This window comes from Hydra vulgaris, chromosome 09 (genome assembly GCF_038396675.1).
Source record: "Hydra vulgaris chromosome 09, alternate assembly HydraT2T_AEP".
Taxonomy (NCBI): domain Eukaryota; kingdom Metazoa; phylum Cnidaria; class Hydrozoa; order Anthoathecata; family Hydridae; genus Hydra; species Hydra vulgaris.
The window spans coordinates 15,272,501-15,295,299 of NC_088928.1; the positions used below are offsets into that span (position 1 = coordinate 15,272,501).

The 22,799-nt window shown below is 26.4% G+C and overlaps 1 protein-coding gene across 1 annotated transcript in view; it reads left to right on the forward strand.

The window, feature by feature from the left end:
* LOC100199516 (UBL fusion protein SDE2) overlaps positions 1-21,104 on the forward strand; it is a 26,714-nt gene extending 5,610 nt beyond the window's left edge. The window contains exons 3-7 of the mRNA XM_065804815.1: positions 2,671-2,900; positions 4,713-4,879; positions 13,802-13,889; positions 15,747-16,176; positions 20,690-21,104. Coding sequence (XP_065660887.1) covers positions 2,671-2,900; positions 4,713-4,879; positions 13,802-13,889; positions 15,747-16,176; positions 20,690-20,896 — 1,122 coding nt within the window. The 3' untranslated portion in view covers positions 20,897-21,104. The remainder of the gene's footprint in view (positions 1-2,670; positions 2,901-4,712; positions 4,880-13,801; positions 13,890-15,746; positions 16,177-20,689) is intronic.
* The last annotated feature ends 1,695 nt before the right edge of the window (positions 21,105-22,799 follow it).

Consider the following 22,799-nt stretch of genomic DNA (forward strand, 5'->3'; position numbering starts at 1 on the left):
AAAAAAAATAGTTTTATTATATCTGTCATATTAAAAAATGAAAATCTTAAACAATAAAATATAATTTAACATTAACAATACTTATTTTTATTGAATCAAATTATCAAAGATAAACACTTTAATCAGACCAAATATCTTTTGAAAAAAAAAATCAACAAGCTGGAAAAGATTGTTTGTGGTTGGCATAATATTTTTTCCATTCATTCTCAGGTTGTTGTTTTTTTTTATATAAATATTTTTCACCTTTCTAAGACTGAGAGGAGTTGAAGTTACTTTATTGTGGTTTTTATCTTTGCGGTTGCAAAAAACTTTTTATTAATAATTTAAGTTAATGCTTTATATATAATTTTGTATTATTAATTGATCTACTTTAAAGATATTTATAGTGACATACATCAACTGTATTAAATAAAAATTGGCGCAATGAATATTCATACATTGACTTAAAGTTTGGACAAACAGTCTATTAATCTTGAGTTTCAAAACTTTTTGTTTTGTTTTATACCTTAAATTTTTTAAAGCGATTTCCTTTACAATTATTATGGTTGTTACAATTGTTTCCAATTTTTACAGTTGTTACAATTGTTTACTATTATTACGGTTGTTACAATTGATTACAATTATTACGGTTGTTACAATTGTTTACTATTATTACGGTTGTTACAATTGTTTACAATTATTACGGTTGTTACAATTGTTTACTATTATTACGGTTGTTACAATTGTTTACTATTATTACGGTTGTTACAATTGTTTACAATTATTACGGTTGTTACAATTGATTACAATTATTACGATTGTTACAATTGATTACAATTATTACGGTTGTTACAATTGTTTACAATTATTACGGTTGTTACAATTGTTTACAATTATTACGGTTGTTACAATTGTTTACTATTATTACGGTTGTTACAATTGTTTACATTTATTACGGTTGTTACAATTATTTTTTTTTATTTTGAAAAAATTAGCTATTAAAACCACCTTTTAAATTCATTTTTATTACAATTTTTATCTTAGATTCTAACTGTTATTAAATGCTAATAGAAACTTGTACTTTATTATTTATGCAATCAAACAGCGGCTATTCTCAGTTAAGTTATGTAACTAAAGTTTTGCTCTAAAATTTTTAGATAAAAAAACTAACATTATTGTTAGCATATATGATTGTCTGGCTGAGAGTTAAAACTGTAGAAAATGTCTGGCTAATAGGTAAACATCTTCTAATAGTTACCTAAGTAACCTGTATAAATTTCCAATTTTATACCATAAAATAAGTACAGTTACAATTTTTTGGGGTTTAAAGGTATCTTGCAAGGGTTACTACCATGTAAGTGTTTGGCAATGGGTGGCATGATTTCTAAAACTACTCTGAGTTTAGCCTGTATTTTAAGTGCCTTCAGTACTTGTTGCCAGCCAAAGCCACCATGATCTGAAGTATGGAGTTGACCATCATTCCTATTTGTGTAGGAAGCATGCACTGAGAGATTTTCAGCCTTAATAAAATAACGTAGTTCTGACAGCCACAGGCTTTTAGAATATTGTCCTATGGAGTTATCACAAATAATCATTGATTCAGACTTGTATTTATTATTTATGTTTAGGTTTACTTTCAAATACTCTCATACATACCCTATAATTTAAAAAGAACTTTTAAAAAAGTTTTTACAGTTGTAGAAAAGCTTGCTAATGGGGTTTTGGTTGTCTAAAGCTTGCTAATGGGGTTTTGGTTCTCTAAAGAAAATAGTAAAATTTAACTTTGTGTTATAACATTAATGAGTCATTGGTGGTGAGTTGCATTTAATCAAGTTTTTCTAATATTAATCAAAATGAAGTTTGAAAAAAAGTTTTTAGTTTGTACAACAAACTTTTGCATCAAAAAATCAACTTTTGTTTAAACCTTTTTTTGACTGGTTTTACTTTTATTATTTTTTACGTTATTCATCTCCTCAAGTACAGTCGAGGAGACTGTACTTGAGGAGATGTTATTCATCTCCTCAAGTACAGTCGAGATTTAGAGACTTTGTTGTGCTTACAACCCTCTCTTCACTCTTTAACTTCGAAACAGGAACTTTGGCAAACATGGTTGCTGTGCCATATACCAGGGAGTGGTTGGGAAAAATCAAATTTAGACTAAGAATTGTAACTGCATTAGGTAAGAGTTTTTTTAGTTTACTAAGACCCACACTTGTAATGTTTAGGTTGTGAATTTAGATATTTTTAACCTTTTAGATACATGATCTAAACATGAAAAATCTTTTATTTACTTTGGTTTAGGGTCCTATTTACCAACAGCTATTTATTTGTTAGAATTTTGTTTATCTATTTAAAATGACTATTTTTATCTTTCAGGAAAAATTTAGTTTTAAATTATATTTATTGAGATTTATTTCTTGTCAATTTATAAGTGAAGTAAATTGCTGATTAAGCTGAAACTGGTTAATGCAGAGATAGATTAATAATTAAATTAATGGTATCTAGAACACATTCACAAAGTAAATGGCTTTCTGTGAGGCACTTAGTATAGCCAGGCAACCAAAATTTTTTTCAGAAAATGTTGCTATAGTTAAAATCTTGTTAATTATAGCAACTTGTTCTTGAATAGTTTTGGTCCTCAACATGACCTAATGTAAAAACTATTCTGTAAAAAAATTTTGTTTTTAATAGGGTATACCCACTAGTAACTTTTATTTGGTGTCCAATGGAAAAGTTCTGAATTTTAATGATGAAATTATTTGTGATTCCTATGTGAATGCTTATATTCGTGTACCTGGTGGTAAGGGTGGATTTGGATCTATGTTAAGAGCAATTGGAGCGCGAATCGAAAAAACTACAAATCATGAAGCATGTCGAGATCTCAGTGGTCGAAGGATGAGAGATGTTAATAATGAAAAGCAGTGAGTTTTATTTATTTTCAACTTATTTTATACATCACACCTCCACAATACCATAAAATTATAAATACTCTAGAAAATTTTTTAAATCTTTGTTTAAAAAGTAGCATAACACTTCTCAAAACATAATAACCAATCTGTTGTAAGTTTAAAATGATTGAATAAATAACGATATGGGTTTCTTTGTAGATTTATTGTACAGTGTTTAAATAAAAATTAAAAAGAAATAAAAACTAAAGTATAAAAATAATAGCTAAGTATGCACATAAAAGTACATTTCTTAAAATTGTTTATCTGGTAATAATGGCATCACAGTGGGCCAAACAGTGGACATTGCTCAAAAATGAATGTTACCAAAATAAATTTAATTTAGTTGTTATTGAAAGACAAATAAATTTCCAGTTCATTAAAAAAAAATTAATTTAAAAGCATAATTTTGGTATGAATGAGGATATTCTGATAAATATTTTCAGAAACAAAATGTCTCTAATAGCATTTTAAACATGACATATTTTAAAATGCTAACATGAATAAATTATGTATTTTAGTACTTCTTTTGATAATTTTATTATTTTTGCCATTGATGTACCTATATTATCTTTGTATTACAAAATATACATACATATTTATAAATATTTAAATGTAATTTTGTTATAACCTATAAAAAGCAAATTTTTTGAAATTTTCAATATTTTGTTCTTTTAAATTATGACCTAAATATCCTGCAGCAAAATAATTTTTTAGTTTTTCCAAAATTTACACATAAAAACCTTTCCAAAAAGTTTTTAATCAATCCCATAGCACTTTGTGTTCAAAAGTTATGAACCAATGTCCATAAAAACAGCTGTTTGGCCCACTGTGCACATGATTTTGAGACTGCGATTCTCAGTAAATAGTAAATAACATAACTTTAAAACCTTCAAGTTTTTGTTACTGAGATATCTGTAGCTTTAATGTGTAATGCTCATATTTTTTGTTGTTGCTGTTTGCTCTGTCTTAATGCGATTAGAGTTGTTTTAAGCTTTTGTTTTTAAAACTAGATAATTGCCTCATTGTTTTCAGTAGTTTTGGGATCAAAAGTCAAAAGTTATTATCAGCACACTGCTAAAATTCCATTAACAAAAAAATATTTTTCAGTTTGCTTTTAAAAACTTTTAACATGTTATAACATTTACTCAAAGTTAAACTTGATGTATTTTTAGATGGCAAGTTAATGGTGACAAAACAGTTATTTATTAGGCTCTAATTTTATTGAAAGTATGAGTAAAATACTGACTGTTAGTAAATTGACTACTGATAGTTACAATGTTGCTAAAACTTATGTGGCATCAGTTGCAATGTTGCTGAAACTTGTTTCTTTTCTTTGTAGTGCTTTTGTAGAAGCTTTGTAGTGCTAGCACAGTGAGGCAGATCACTTTAAACACAGCCAACAACATTATTGTTATAATGTGAAAATGCAAGTGCCACTTGTGTTAACCAGCCCAAATGCTTCTGTTTTTCTTTTTCTTTTTTTGGTGTGGCATGTTAATGAAGGTTGTAAAAATAGATTATAGTCTTTGGACACTAAGCAAACGTGTCTTATTGTAAACTTTAACTTATTGCGTGCAGTCCAACAGGTTTCACTTAGGAAATCAAAAGCTATTTTATCTTTTTCTAAGATATGGTATCTATCTGATTTTGTAACATTCTTGCAACAAGTGCATAGCTAATTTGTTCTATTTAAATACTACGCTATTAAATTGATAAGTGTTATTCTTTTAATGTTTAGAAAACTAATAAAGGTATATCAACACTAAAAAAATTTTTCATTTTAAGAATAGGAGAATGGTTGAAAAAAAAACAAGACAAAGAAAATGAACGAGCAAAAGCTCGCGAAGAGAAGTTAAAGCGTTTATTAAACCCTGTCTACAACTATGTTGACCAAGGCTACACAACTCAGCTTCAAGATAATGCAAGCAATGTTGATGAAGCTTTTAAAGCTGGTAATTATTGTCTATTATATTATTTTGTAAAAAATATTATAACATAGATGGCAGGGGGTGATTGATTTTTTTTGGACAAGGTAAATGATAATAAATATTAGAAATCATCAATGAAATAGATTTTGCATTACCAAGGAAAAATCTTAGCAAAGTTCAAGAAAACTTTATTTTCTAACGGTGTGTAATATTTTTGAAATTTAAACTGTTATTTTTTACAGTTATTGGTAACTAAACTTCTATATGGCTTTATATAATTCTATATATATAATTAACAAGATTTTATTTATTTTATAATATCTTTCAAGATATTATAAAATAATCTAAATTTTCTAATTTGAGTAGACTTTATATATATATATTTTTTAATTCCTCCCCAAGGCTCAGAAAGCCACTACAGATGAGGAGGCTACTTAATTATGGTTATAACCCTCTCTCAACTCTATAACTCCGCAACACAAACCTTGACAAACAAGGTCGCTGCACGGAGAAATAAGTTGAGCACAGTACTACCAGGGATGTGGTGGGGATTGAACTCGGGGATCGAATATGGAAGACATACTGAGTTGACATTTATATGAAAGACATACTGAGTTGACATTTATATAGGATCATCAAAAGTAGAGGTGTACTGAAATATACACTGAATATCTTGGCTCTAGCACCACTGACTCTGCTAGTCAATGTCTTTACTTAGACAGGGAAAATCACAACTTTGTGATTTTTCAGACCACACTAATCACTTACTTTCACTCTTTAATTTGTTAGTTAGATTCTAAAGACTTTAGGAAAACCTTCAAAAGTGTCATTAACAAAGCTAAGTCTAACATTCCGTCTCTGATGCATAGATCTGATCATATTACCTCTCTCAAGGATAGGTAAACATTTTTTGACAAAACTTTTAACATAGAACTTTTCCTAATTCAACTCTTGAATCTAATGGTCACATTATTTTTATATCATTTCAAAGAAATGGATTAATCCATTGTTAGACATTCAAATCACTCTGGCTTGCATTGTTAAAGTCATTTTTCTATTAAACTCTTCTACGTCTTGTGGTCTAAACAACATTCCTATCATAATCCCATAAAAGTGTTCTCCAGAACTATCTTCAATTCACTTTAAAACATTTAATTAGTGTTTTAGTGAATCTTGTTTTCCTGCTTGCTAAAAAATGGCATTTATGATTTTAATTTTTAAAAAATTCTGGAAAACATTCTTACCCTCCAACTATTCATCCAACCAGTATCTCTATTATTAGCAAGGTCTTTGAGTCTTTAATCAACAAATTTTTATGCCAACAAATTGTTCCATCAACAAATTGTTTGCAATAATTAACTCAGTTATTTATTGCTTATATATATTACAGTTATATATATTTTCTACTTTATGTCCTCTCAGGTTCACCACAGACCTATCTTGGAAACCATATATATAATCCATTTCAAAAATTATTAAAGTGATAAGATTTCCTTTTTTATTGCGCTTGCCATTTTCTTATTCCAGATTCCATTCTCTTCCTCTGTTAATCTTTTACTTGTCTATGTATGAAATCCCGTTTCATATTCCACTGTTGAAAGGTTGCATCTCTTTCTCTTTTCTACAAATATTATAACGGTTGCTGCTCATGTGAGCTATCATCTATATTTATATATATAAATATATATATATATATATATATATAATATTTCATATATATATAATATATATATATATATATATATATATAATATATATATATAATATATAATATATAATATATATATATATATATATATATATATATATATATATATAATATATATATATATATATATATATAATATATATATATATATATATAATATATATATATATATATATATATATATATATATATATATATATATATATATATATATATATATATTATATATATATATATATATATATATATATATATATATATATATATATATATATATATATATATATATATATATATATAAATTAGTAAAAACACTTATCTAATTTTTAGTTGTCTTTCTTTCTTTCTTTAACAGCGTGTTTCTCCATCAGTAGGTTCATCAGGAAGAATGTCTAAACATCAAAAAGTTCAAATCATAAAAAAATTATTTCACAGGAAGCTGAAAATTGTTATAATTAATTATGTAATAACTGTAGTATTTTGCAACCAGGAAGTTACAACTGTAGTATTTTGCAACTTCCTGGTTGCAAAATACTACAGTTATTACATAATTAATTATAACAATTTTCAACTTCCTGTGAAATAATTTTTACATTTAGATAATTAAAAAATCATGAAAAGAATTCTTTTTATCAGGATAATTTTAGACTGGTCATTTGTTTTTATAATTTTTTAAAAGAAACTTATTTTCATGTCTGCATTTAGAAATTAATTCAGATTTTTTATTCAGTAAATTTTCTTGATATAAATGAGTAATAATTTCACATTTTTCTTGTAGACATAGTATACATTTTTTGGAAATGTTATTATAAGCAGGCGTAGTTTTTAGAATAGACCAGTTTAATTTAAAATTGATATTTTTTTTTTCAGTAGCCAAATATATTTTGATAGCATAGTCTCTTTTGAGTATTTTTTATGTTTAAAAGATTGTTTGTGTTTGGCAGAACGTTTTTTCCATTTGCCCTCGGTTAAGTCAATATATTGTTTATCAGGGTTGTTTTGCGAGGAAACAATGCATTTGTAAATAATATTTTTTGATAAGCATTTGACATTCATAGGGCAGTCAAGTTTTTGCTTGCAATTACAATTTTCAGTACTTTTTCTTTGAGAAATTCATTTTTATTAATCAATACAAAATTATGGCTTTTTATAATTCTTTCAATATTTTTTGTACAGCTATAGCTTACCTTAATAGTGTTTCTGTTAAAAATTTTGTGCAATTTATTAGAGGGAGGAAAATGTATGTCAACTAATTTTAAAAACGCTTTTCCAATATTTGTTGAAACATTTTTGCTGTACGGAGTGTTGAACCAAATTATATTTCTGTTTCTATTTCGCTTTTTTGAAATTTTTGTTTCAAATTTTAGCTCGAAATTGTTAAATCCGCTTTTTTTAAAAGCATCTTAATACACGCGTTTGGAAGATTTAAAAATATTTTCATTAGAAGAGTTTTGTTTTAGTCTATTGTTAATTGAAATAGGAATTTGTTTTAAGATTTGAGGGGGATGATTTGAATTTATATCAATATACGATAATTCATCATTAGGTTTTTTATTAGGCCTATAAGAATTTTCCGAGAGGTTAAAAGAAAATTCTCAATTTTTAAATTAATGTTTCAATAAAATTTCAATTTGGAAGCCAATGTTTTTAAAATTTTTTGTATTTTTTCTGATTTTGTCAAGTTGAGGCCCTGATTTTTTTTGCATTATTATTAAACCATCATCGTGATACAAGCCTAGAGTTGCAAAAAAACGCGTTTTTTTCCTCTTGCGTTGTTTTGGGTAAAAAAAACGTGTTTTTTTGGTGTTTTTTGATGTTTTTTTGGTTTTTTTGACTTTTTAAACAAGTTTTTTATTTTTCTTGGTAAATAATTTGGAAGAGTTTTTGTTTTATTCTGTCTATTTATAGTATATGATCATTATAATCACAAATATAATGTATAAATACCAATTTAAAGTTAATGTTTTAATAAAAAATTTAAAGAGCTATTTATTAAGTGTATTTATTAGGCGGTTTAGTATTAAGTTAGTTATAAATCTAGATATATTGTATGAGAATGTTTATTTGTCATGTTTTACTTCTTAAATATTGCTGTACATCCTAAATATTACACTCATTATATACAGAAACTATACTTGTCCATGACAAAATAACCATTTTTCATAATTTAAATATACTAATATACAATATGATGCTTATTTTATATCAGACTTCAAATCTTTAAAAAAATAGACAACCCTAATATTTATTATGTAATAGTTTAGTTTTACATTGTTTGTTACATATTTTGAATTATATTGCCAGTAACCCCTTATAAAAAAAACCTTAACTTTATTTAATTTACATATTCTAATATTTTTGAATAATAATGTTTTATTAGTTTTAATTCGTTATTAATTTAGTGCTAAGTAGTGTAGCACTGTGTAGTGTAGTATATACTCAATTAAAAAAAGGATAAATATTTAAGCAAAAAAATTCAATAATTTAGTAATTTTAACATGTATTTAAACTATAAGATATTCTAATTAGGTGTGCTTTCTGAGTTAAAGTCTTCCTGCCCTAGACTACCTTCATCTAATGATTCATAAACAAAGTCACTGTCACTTTCTATATTAACTGCTTCAGACTCTGACCAAGGCATTGAAGTGCTTGGGACTTTATTCACACTTCCATTATTAATTTGAGGAGTAGTTAAGCTTGTACCATTTTCATAACTGGTGTTTTCAACATTTTCAAGTTTTAAATTTTGTGAACTGAAAACTAGTTTTCCAGCCCTTTCAGTCATTAAGTGATTTCTTTTTGCACTATGAATGTTAGAATAAGTGCTAAAACTTCTCTCACATACTGCACTTGAAGCTGGTAGCTGAAGAATTCTAGACAAACTTTTAATAGTTCAGTAAAGGAACAACTCTTTCCACCAATTTATGGGTTGAGTTTTCTACCTGCAGTCCAAATAAAAGGTTTTGAAAAAATACCACCATTTGATTGGTAATTAGCCAAGTCAAACATCATAATTTCTTTGTTTACTTCAGGCATACTTGCAGCAATGTTGTGTATTGCCTCACATGCATCAATCTATAAAAAGATTTTTCTTTCAATAATTTTACAATTACTTTATTAATTTAAATAGTATTTTCAAATTTGAAAATAGTATTTAATATTATTCAAAATTTTTCCAAAATTTTACTTTTAATGCCCAAGCCATTTTAGCCTTAGGCATTAAAAGTAAAACTTGGTTTTAAGAATCATATATGAATTATGTAAATACCTTTTGTTCTCCAGTCAAGACTCTGCCTTGAAATTTGGGATCTAGTATATTGGCAGCCAAGTGAATTTCTGTTAAACAAAAATCTTTTCTTTTCTTGAAGATTTTTTTGGCTTCTTCTTCTTCCTTTTTTGAGAATGGGCTAACTGTTAAGTTTTTAGAGTAAAGTAATTTATTAAATTTATTTTTATGATTGTATAATAAAATTAGTTACATAGTTCAATTTTTTTTGTAATATACATTATATTTATACTTTTAGTTGTATTACCTAGTTCGCACAGGTAGTTTCAAGGAAATGCATGTTACTACACCAGCTGATTTTTTTTGTATATCTCTAAATGCTGCAACAGATAAATCAGAATTTTTTATCTCTTTAACAATATCAGTTACTTTTGACATCAAAACACTTAAAGTTGTCAATTTAAAAAAATCTGTGAACAGTAAATTTAAACCATGTGAAATGCATCCATAGCAATGAAGATGGGGATAACAATCTTTCAGACGAGTCCATGCATTTTTCATATTTGCAATGCCCAAAACTTTATTAGGATTAATTTCTTCTAAAACTTTCTTTATTTTATTTGCCATATATTCACCAGAATGGCTTAATGTTCCAACAATACAGTTTAGAATATATTATATACTGTACTATATAAGTATTATAAACCTATTTACTGATATTTTATTTCTGCTTATTGAAATGGTTTTCAGTGTTAATTGTTATAAATTTAATATCAAAATTATTTATAAAATAATATGCATATTTTAAAAGTCTACCAGTCTGTTAAGTAAATCATTTTCTATTTTATGTGGAGTGACGATCCACTAGCATATATTGCTCTGGCTAGGTGTGTATCAATCAGTTCCTGCAAAAGAATATTGGTACATCAGCCAATCATGAAACAAATCTTAAATCTATGCATCATGAACTTTTAATAAGCTAGTTGCCATATCAGTTAATTCTTCAATTAAATCTTAAAATTTAAAAATACAAAACACACCTTTTCAGTTTTTGTCATGCTGTCAAACACGGAACTTGGTGTTTTACTTCTACAAATTGATTCAGAAGAGGATGTTCCAAAAGAATCAGATAGTGGATTTTTCGATTTTGGTTCAGCATCTCCAGAAGAGTCTTGCTGTTTTTGACTATGAACTAATTTATTTGCATATAGACTTTTTATTTCTTTAGGACATTTTCAACATTTTTCAATATGCTTAGTCATTTGAGTTCCGTTTTTAGACATAATGTTAAAGCAAAAGAAACATTTAACTCTTTCCATTTTGCTAATTTGTTTCATGGATATAAATAAATTGGCTACTAGGGTTTTATTTCTCCCTCTTGTATGGCCTGCTTTACTCATTTTTAAAACTAAAATTTACTATGTTATGCAAACTATCTAAAATTTAAATATAATTAAATAGAGAACATAATTGATTATTAAAAAGAGCTTTTAAATCTGCCTATAACTTTTTATTTGCAACTCAAAACCTTATAAGTACAGTAAATTAATAATAATAATAATAATAATATATATATATATATATATATATATATATATATATATATATATATATATATATATATTTATATATATATATATATATATATATATATATATATATATATATATATATATATATATATCAAATATTAAACAAAATTAAGTAAATGTTTTTAAGTATAATAAATTTAGATAAAAAGTGTTTATTGTGTCAATATATAACAATAAAGTCAATAAAAATTAAATAGAGGAAGATAAAGTTAACTAATAATTTTTTATACAGGACTGCTATAACCGTGTTAACCTAAACATTAACAATTACCTTTAAACATACCAAAAGAAAAAGAATTTTAGTCAAATTCAACCTTTGTTTTCCTATATAAATCTGAAATTGAAATGTGTTTAATAATATTGCCATTAAAGTTAAATTTAGTAGCTTAAATGATGAATTTTTAAATATTTCCCAAAAAAACCAAAAAAAACGGACCCCTGCGTTTTTTTTCCAAAAAAACTATCAAAAAAAACAAAAAAACAAGAACCAAAAAAACGCGTCACATCTCTATACAAGGTGCATATACATCTTTAGACAAGGTGCAAAAACGCATTGTAAACATAGTTGGACCTGCTCTTGCAGCCAACCTCCAACCATTATCACATCGTCGTAATGTTGCTTCTCTTTCTCTTTTCTAGAAATACTATAATGGGCACTGCTCTAAAGAGCTAGTGTCTCTTGTGCAATCAACTAAAATTTATTGTTATGTAACTCGTCATTCAATTAAGTCTCATCTTTTTTCTGTGACTGTTTAATGTTACATAGCAATAATTTGAATCGTTAAGTACCATAACTCATTGTAAAGACTACAAAGTAAAAAATTAAATATAACTAAAACATTTACTAAAATGTATAATCTTTTTTATACTAAAAAGTGGAAAATAAACTTTTTAATTTAAATTTAATAGTTCAGTAAACTAAAGATTGACAGATCTGTTTCAAAATGTTGTGCAGACCTGTCAATCTTTTGTTTACTGAACTATTAAATTTAAATTAAAAAGTTTATTTTCCGCTTTTTAGTTCAAAAAAGATTTAGTTTTTAGCAAATGTTTTTGCTATATTTTGTTTAGTTTTTAAAGAAACTTTTTTCAAAATTGGGGCTTCAAAAGTTTATTTTTCCAATTTGTCCAATTTTTCACCTGTGTTTGGTGAAAAATTGGACATTTAAAATCAAAGTAAATAGTTCACACATGCATGCACAACTTAATTGCACGTCATGGCCCATGATCTATTTTTCAGTAAGTAGGAGGAGCTATAAATATGAGTTATTTGTTAGTTGCATATAAAATTGTGTCCATGGTAATGGTTATGTAAAATTCATATCATGTACACCTGTAATGAAACAAAAATCTAATTGAGTTTTATATTGGGTTGTGTGCCCTTAGTACAAGTTAATGTGTAGTTAATATGAATTTATTTTATATTAATCAAGTAAGATATAATTTGAAAGAAATTTTTATAGCTTTTTGTCATATTGTTAAAGTAATCATTGAAATAATTGGTGTCAATTTTTTCAATTAAGTTTAGTTTAAATGAAGATGAACAACCTCTGTGTATGCTATTACTGGGAGTGCTGTTACAGAGTATACGGATTTTGAAATTTCAGGGGTGAGATTTACATGTATATAAACTATATATTACATTATATATAAAATTAAAGTTAATATTAAAATCCAAATTCTGGTAACTCCCAAAGAATGACTAATAATAATGACTTCTAAATATTTGCATTGATTTAAGGAATTTTTATCATAATTTTTACATAATTGCTTTAATGCCAGCCTTGGCATTAAAAAACACAAATTTAATTTTAAATGTAAACTGAAATAAATTTGTTAAATGTTATGTTCGTTAGCAGAATGAAACTTTTGTTATATTGGTACTACCATGTCTTTGTAAAAAGTAATGCTCCTAACTTGTTACTCCATGTAGTGTTCTCATTTGTCAAGGGTCATGTTTTACCCTTATAGTGTTGTACATAGTAAAATTTAAAAAATGAGTCTTTGACTCAATAAATACTCTAGCTGTTAGTGTTGCCATGTTAAGTTTTCTCTCTCTCTCTCTCTCTCTCTCTCTCTCTCTCTCTCTCTATATATATATATATATATATATATATATATATATATATATATATATATATATATATATATATATATATATATATATATATATCTGTGTGTGTGTTTAGACAAAAAGAAATATTGAATGTTGTTGTTTACCTTGTCCACTATTTGAGGGTTTTGTAAAAGTCTGTTGCTAGACTCGAGATTTCTGGAACACAAATTAGTTTATTCTTCAAAGTGGTGTGAAGTTCATTTTTGTTTTTAAATGCTGTTTTATATGTCAATTTTTTGATACCTTTTTTGATTGCTTTGCGAAAATCCTTTTATATATATATATTTTATTTTTTAATCTCAAGCACTTTCTAAGAAGAAAAAAATAAAGTCACGAACAAATCATGTCTCTGAAGAAGATGATGCTCCTAGTAACAAAAAGAGCTGTTTGTGGTAAGCAATGTTACTGTTATAAATAGGGTTTTTCAAAAACAGTGGTTTTGAAAAAACAGCTGTTACTGTTTTTCAATTTCAAAAAAAACAGCTGTTAACAGCTGTTTTTACTGTTTTTTAAAATTTTATAAGAAATTAAAATAATGACACAAGTTAAGGAGCAAAAAACGTCAATGTCCTTATATTTGTCAATGTCGTTTACAAAAATAAATTTAGAAGCTTTACTTGAAGAAGACTAAATAAATAAAGCTATTAAAAAACACAATTTTTGAATTTTATTAAAGGATGAAAAACTTTAACTATTTATTCAGCTATTCGAATACAAACTACAATTTTTTATTCATTTTTTATAATAAAATTTTAAAAAGACAAGAGCTTTAAGTGACTCGTCGGACAAACGGGATCTAATTTTTGTGCAAAAATTTGTGCAAACTGAAAAAACACACTCAACGTCAGTTGATGTTGGTTTAATACTTAAAAGTGCTTTGAATAATTTTTGAAGGTTTTCTGTACGTTGTCCAGTGTGCTTATAAAGAGTGAATTCCGATTTTAACCATTTGAAATCTGATCCAGTTGTTGTTGTTGTATGTTCTTTACGAAGAAGCAATTTTAATTTGTCGTTTAGTGATAGACTAACATTTTCAGATTCGGATTGTATCGACTCATCTATTTCAGTTTCTTCATCAAATCCAAACAATCGAGAAGCAAGACGACCGGCAAATAACAATGTTGCTTTTGTTGGAGTGTTTGAAGGATCTTTTAAACTCTTTAAAAGATTCATAACATCCTTGTTCAATCTTTCATCAGTACGGATTTTCAAGTTATTGTACAATTCTTCACTGATTTTGCTGTTGATCATTGACAATTTTTTAAACATAAACTCCAAAATTATTTTAGCACTTGCTAATGTTGCATCTTCCTGACTTAAACGTTGAACTGCAATTTTTATCGGTTCCATAGCATCATAAAGATTACGAAGAGCAATAAAATCAATTGAATCCAAAATGTGTGTCGCATTGAACTCAAATAAAGTCTCTTGAATTGCCATTTCAGTCTTAATAATCGAGTCCAACATGGTTGGAATTAAATTCCAGCGAGTTTTGTATATTCGTCTACGCACATACTGAATTTTGCTCCATTAGCAAGTTTTTCCTTAATTATTTCAACAACTTTTGCTTTCTTCTTGTTAAAATCTTCAATAATAAATTTCATGACATCACGTTCATTAGCTGGAAGTTTGTAACCATCTCGTGATATAGATTGACGAATATAATTGTTTCTAGTTATTGCTCTAATTGAAATACCATCAGTTGCCATATCTGTAACTATTTCTTTGAGGGATATTTGATATTTCTTTGAGGGATATTTGATCCAAAAACAAAATCTCTCCTTCGAGAGATTTTGTTTTTGGATTTTTTCGTTTTGTAGCAAAATCCCATACTGACGACATTGCTGAAATATATAAGCATTGTTATTGTATTCTTAAATCAAATTAAAATGATTTAATACGTACTGTTAAATGTGTTACTTTTAAAAACACCCAAGATTTTACTTTCTTCTCTTTGAAAAACACAAGGAAAAACACTAACTTATCACCAATACGTAATATTTTTTAAACATGAAAAAGTCGTTTAAAACAGTAAAAACAGTTCTGAAAAAACAGCTGTTTACTGGTTTTCATTTTTGACCAAAAAACAGCTGTTTTACTGTTACTGTTAAACAGTAATGAAAAACCCTAGTTATAAATATTGGTAATATGGTATTCGAATTCAGGAAACTTTGGTATTTTTTAAATGGAAATTATTTATTTTATTATTTAAGTTGGTTTTAATGTTTTTATACATTTATTATGTTTAGGATTGGTGTTAGTGATGAAGAAAGTGATATGGAACATTCAGATGAAAGCAGCCCTGGTGAAAGCAGCCCTGGAAATATAGCTTTGAGAAATGATGAAGCCTCTGAAGTGCCTACATACTCTGAGAATGTAGAAAGTGGTATGGAACATTCAGGCGAATGCAGCAATGGGAATTTAATTTTAAAAAATGATGAAAGCTCAGAAGTGCGTTCATATTCTAAGAATGTAGAAAGTGATATAGAACATTCAGGTGAAAGTAACCATGAAAATTTAGTTATGAAAAATAATGACAGATTTGAAATGCCTACATCTTCTCCAAAAGTAATTAAAAATTCTCTATCTTCGAAAGTAATTGAAAATAATCTAAAAGCAATACCTGAATCAACATCAGAAGGTCTTCGTGTTTCATCTCACCAAAATCTTATCATAGAGGTTTTACTTCTTACTCTATTTTTTTTTTAATGATTTTATAATTTTTTTCTATTTATCCTTGTACATTTACATAAGGTATTAGTGTGCCAGCAAGTTTATTAGTAAGTGAATGCAAATGTTTAATAAAATCAAATATAGTAATAAATTAATAGATAAAACAAATACATTAAATATAATATAATAAATTTATAAGTTTTATAAAGAGTGCTACGAAATACTTTCATAGCAACTAGTTAAAAATAGTGTTTTTTGCTAATTGTATTATTAAATGTTAGTGTATTCTACAAACAGAGTGTTCAATGTTCTAAAAGAACAGAGCAATAATAAATTAGTAAAAACACTTATCTAATTTTTGATTTCTTCTACACTGTGTTTCACCATCAGTAGGTTCATCAGGAAGAATGTCTAAACATAAAAAAAGTTTTCAAATTATAGAAAAATTATTTCACAGGAAGTTGGGAATTGTTATAATTAATTATGTAATAACTGCAGTATTTTGCAACCAGGAAGTTACATCAACTACATTAGATAATTAAAAAGTCATGAAAAGAATTTAGAATTAGGATAAATTTGGACTGGTCATTTGTTTTTATAATTTTTTTAAAGGAACTTATTTTCATGTCTGCATTTAGAAACTACTTCTGATTTTTCATTCAGTAAATTTTCTTGATCTAAATGAATAATTATTTCAAATTTTTCTTGTAAACATAGAATACATACAACACAATAGGAAACAATGCATTTGTAAATAATTTTTTTTGATTAGCATTTGCCATTCATAGGGTAGTCAAGTTTTTGTTTTCAGTTACAATTTTCAGTATTTTTTTCTTTTAGAAATTCATTTTTATTAATCAATGCAAAATAATTTTATTATTCTTTTAATATTTTTTGTACAGCTTACTTTAATAGTGCTTCTGTTAAAAATGCATTGTTTCCTCGGAAAATACAATTGTTTCCTGTCAAATGCATTGTTTTTTCGCAAAACAACCCTGATAAACATTATATTGGCTTAACCGAGGACAAATGGAAAAAACGTTATGCCAATCACAAACAATCTTTCAAACATAAAAAATACTCAAAAGAGACTATGCTGTCTAAATATATATGGCAACTAAAAGAAAAAAGTATTAATTTTAAATTAAACTGGTCTATCCTAAAAACTGCGCCTGCCAATAATAACATTTCCAAAAAATGTATTTTATGTTTACAAGAAAAATTTGAAATTATTACTCATTTAGATCAAGAAAATTTACTGAATGGAAAATCAGAATTGATTTCTAAATGCGGACATGAAAATAAGTTCCTTTTAAAAAATTATAAAAACAAATGACCAGTCCAAATTTATCCTAATTCTAAATTCTTTTCATGACTTTTTAATTATCTAATGTAGTTGATGTAATTTCCTGGTTGCAAAATACTGCAGTTATTACATAATTAATTATAACAATTCCCAACTTCCTGTGAAATAATTTTTCTATAACTTGAAAACTTTTTTTATGTTTAGACATTCTTCCTGATGAACCTACTAATGGTGAAACACAGTGTAAAAGAAATCAAAAATGAGATAAGTGTTTTTACTAATTTATATATATATATATATATATATATATATATATATATATATATATATATATATATATATATATATATATACCTGTGTGTATGAAAGAGAAAATAGTTAACAACTCACGTTCTTGTCTCACCAATAGTAAAACTTTTGTTGAAAAGTTATAAAGCAAAAAAAAAAGGAGTTTTAGTGATTTAGTGTATTTTACAAATAGTGTATTCTATAAATAGTGTATTCTACAAATAGTGTATTCTACAAATAGTGTATTCTACAAACAGTGTATTCTACAAATAGTGTATTCTATAAATAGTGTATTCTACAAATAGTGTATTCTTCAAATAGTGTATTCTACAAATAGTGTGTTCTACAAATAGTGTATTCTACAAATAGTGTATTCTACAAATAGTGTATTCTACAAATAGTGTATTCTACAAATAGTGTATTCTACAAATAGTGTATTCTACAAATAGTGTATTCTACAAATAGTGTATTCTACAAATAGTGTATTCTACAAATAGTGTATTCTACAAATAGTGTATTCTACAAATAGTGTATTCTACAAATAGTGTATTCTACAAATAGTGTATTCTACAAATAGTGTATTCTACAAATAGTGTATTCTTCAAATAGTGTATTCTACAAAATGTTGTGTTCTACAAATAGTGTATTCTACAAATAGTGTATTCTACAAATAATGTATTCTACAAATAGAGTACTCGATGTCAGAACAGAGCAATATTTAACATAACATTTTATCTTGATAATATTATTTGCTATAAGTTGGAAAAAAAATTGCACAAGTAAATATTGTAAATATAGTACAAATATAAATAGTTTAAATTGTAAATATTATGAAGATAAATTTACTCAATATTCTGATACCATTAAATTGTATTAATAGATAAAAAATTTGTGTCGAATCAAAAAAGTAATTTAAACTTTAAAATGTTTTTATTCGTGTTAAGTAGTTATCACTGATAGAAATTGAAACGGTGTTATAGAGATTTATCATTAGGTGGTTAGACTTGAACAGCTTTTGTTTGACTTTGCCCTTTTCGGGCTAAAATCAAACAAAGTTTTTATTCTGACGGTTATTTAGTTTATCATAATTTTATTTTATTAAGCATTTTGTTTAACAGCCACTTTAATCAATTCAACATCCACTCTGATCGAATTTACAAGATGAACTAATGTAATCATATCTACACGTTTATGAGTAAGAAATTTTTTGTCCCCTTGAAGAAATTTAATCACTTACTTTTGTCTGTTAAATACGGAGATAAATATATTATAAAAAGACTTCAATGACTTCTTAGTGAATGAATTTACTGTGGACTTATAGCAAAACTTTGGTTAAAAACCTAGTAAGATATCAAATAAACCGTATCTTCGAACACTTTTAAATTCTGTTACACGTTGTTTAATGATGGATATTGGCGTTTACAATAAAAATTGAAATGTTGAATTGGTCTAAAATTCCTAAATTAAAATCCTAAAAAGAGTCCTTTTAATTCTTAAATTTGGCCTGCTGTTAAACATGTATATATTTATTATGCCGTATATTAAAATTTTTTTAATTGTCGTGTATATTTATCTAATGTTGGTTATTATTTTATACTATTATTATTGTAGCAACCAGACAATCTCTAATGGACTTATTATAAAAGGACAAAAATAGACTTCGACAAAGCACTAATTGCAACAATTTTAATTACAACTATCAAAAATGAATTGTCTATAAAAAATGTTTGTCTTTCTAGACAATCATTTTAAAAATTGACACTAAATGAACAATCTCGATTTTTTAATGAGGTATAGAAGATCTATTTAATATATAATTTGGACTTATAACGAGTAATTAAATTTTCACTGCAGCATCGTTTCAAAAACTGAAAACGAGCACAAAATTAAAAATACAATTTTTCTAACAGAAGTTCATTTTTTAATTTTTTGTCCAGCGTGTGCTGTTGATTAAAAAGTTAATGTCTATTTAAAAACCTCAAAATGGACTATTTTGTGCTCAATTAAAGTTCATTAATTACTCAGTTCAGTTGTTTTTCAATTCTCAGTGAATGTGCGCGAAAATTTATTTTTAAAATGCCCTCTCCAGTTTGGGATTACTTCAAAAAAGTTGAAGGTAAGTTTATCATTTAAAAAATTTTCCTTAGTCACTAAAATCTTTATCACCTTCAATAAAATTATTTTAAAAATATGTGATCAAGGAGTTGTCCTTTATAAAATGTGGATTAGTAAGTAGAAGATTCCAATAGGTGTTAAAATTTATTTAGGTTTGTGAATAAAACAATAGTGAAAAAGAAAAATGTTTTTTACTTTCATTTTATTGATGAATATGTACGCAAGTTTTAAACAATAATTAATCATGGGCAATGATCGTCATTTGGAGTTTTGATGTCATTTCAATATTTTTTTAATATTAAAAATTTACTACATAACAATCTTCAAATAATGCGGTAATGAAAGATTTCTGGTTTTATGAAATCAAGTAAATTTAGACAAAATCATAGACACCAAATAGACAAAAAATTATGCTTTGTAGACTTATGAAGTGAAAATTATTTTTTAACTGAGCAATCTTAGGACACCATCAAAAATTTGATAGACACAACAAGGACAAAAAATTAAACATTTGTTGTGTCCATTACAACATACAGAATTGTCTATGTCTGTGTTGTAAGTCTATCCATAGACTAGTCTGGTTACTATATTATTGAAGTGCAGTTGTTGAATTGGTGGATTGATCCAAGAGTTTAATTTTTTTTCTAGCAATTATTTAATTTTTTCTTTCTTTTTTGCTGATGCTCTGTTGGTGCTCTGTTTAGTTGATCCACTAGGTTTAAATTATTTATTAATAAAAGTAATTTTTAAACTGTTAACTGTTATTACCTAATTAGGTCAGCGATTAGAGTAAAATATATTTTTGTTTAGCCAATCGATTTAAGCAAGTACAGTTTGGCTGAAGAGTTAGAGGAGGTTGGATTAGATCGTTTAAAGTTTGCTCTTCAGGCTCTTGGAATGAAATGCGGTGGAACTCTTCAAGATCGTGCTAAAAGACTTTTTATCACAAAAGAAACTCCGATCGATCAAATTGATCCAAGTTTATTTGTAAAGAAGAAAGCCGGTAATAAATCATAGCCGATAATAAATTATTTTAAAAAACTATTGGTTGTCGAATTTCTAGAAAGAGCTTTGTATGCATTAAATTCAACGTAAACACCAAAACTGACCATAAAAGTTAAATATAATGGATGATCTTCTTATGTTTTAAAAGTCGTTATCTGGACAACCGGAAAAGCTATTCTATTTATTTTTTATGAATAAACATTTCTAATTTAAAATTTAACTTATTTTTTATATTTTTTGTTTGCTTGTGGTGGCGTCTTGAAATATTTTAGGACCACGTGGCATACTACCTGGTGTAATATTGAATACATTCCCTGATTATTTGTTGATAAAAATGTTATTTATAAAAGAATTAGATAACGAAACTTTTCTAAAATTAATAAAAGTTTTTTTCGGTGATAAATCTTAATCGATAATAAAAAATGAAACATTTTTTAATATTTAAATCACTTTTGTACAAATTTTATGTTGAGAACATCGACAAAGATTAATTATTAGTAACAATCCTCTTCTTCGTCGAAAGTTGATCCAGATCAACAGTTTAAACAAATTTAACTCCGAGAATCAGGAAAACAATTTATCTCTAATTTTATCTAACATTACGAAGAAAAGAGGTCGAGTTTCAAAAGTATTTAATTATGTGAAGTGAAGAGATTTCTAAGAAAGTTTGTGAAAAAGTTAAATTGCAGCCCCAAAAACTCTTTGGTAAAATATTGAAGAATATAAAATAGTTTGTTTATGTACACCCTGTAAAATTCACAGTCGGCAAATATTTAAAAGGATCAAAAAAACTTTATTATCATCATGTGAATATCTTAAAGGTACGTTTAAGATCTTTTTATTTTGCCTAAGTCGATTTAAACAATTGCAATTAAACAACTCAATCGAGAGGTTAAGAATTTCACGCGGTCACCCTACTAAAATATTAAAAAATTATTTTGATGAAATTTTAATTCTATAAATGTATTTAAACTTATTTTAAGAAAATGATAAAAAAAAATTAAAATTTTATTCCCTTCTGGTCATACACCATTAAAATATTCTCATAAGGTCTATTTAATGCTTCCCAAGAAAGATTTTATTTGTCTAGTTTCCCAATGGAAAAAAACGCTTTTTCCACATGTGGGAAATCAATGTAAGACAAGAGTTTTTGTTTTTTTTTGTCACTGGGTGTATTGTATGTAAGAAAAGATGTCGTGAAGATGATAGAGACTTGAGACGTATAATATATAACTACGCGCAAGCTAACAAACAAGATCTCAAAAAACTATTTGCACTCTAAACACCATTACTAACACCCGAGCAAAAAAGTTTATTTAAAGTTTTAACTAAAATAGAAAATTTATTTTTAATGTATCATCCCTAGTCAAAAAGTCTTATAGGATATCCTTTAAAAAGGATTTTAGACATTCCTATAAGAAACAGGAACAGGATTTTCTTTAGGATAACGCAATTAAATATAACCTATATGAATTTCTTTAGGATAGGATTCTTATACAATCATGTTATAGGAGCCCTACTCTATAAGACACCGTATATAAAAGTCCTATAGGTATGGACGTATAGGAATCCTATTCAGTCATGTTCCAAAACCTTATAGGAGTTTATTCTATAAGACACCGAATGAAAATTATCTTATTATTTTATATGCACAAAAATTCTATTTATTTGAGTATATTGTTCATTCGGTGTCTTATAGAATAAAAAACTCCTATAAGATTTTTGAACAAGATTAAATAGGATTCCTAAACATATAAAACTATAAGGTATTGTTCATTCAGTGTCCTATAAGAAATCGAACGAACAATCTTATAGTTTTATATATAGGGTAGATTAGGGTAATATGAGATTTCTCAGATGTAAGCAGTGAAATTAAAGTTGCTTCGTATTTTTTGAATCGACTTTTTGTGGTGAT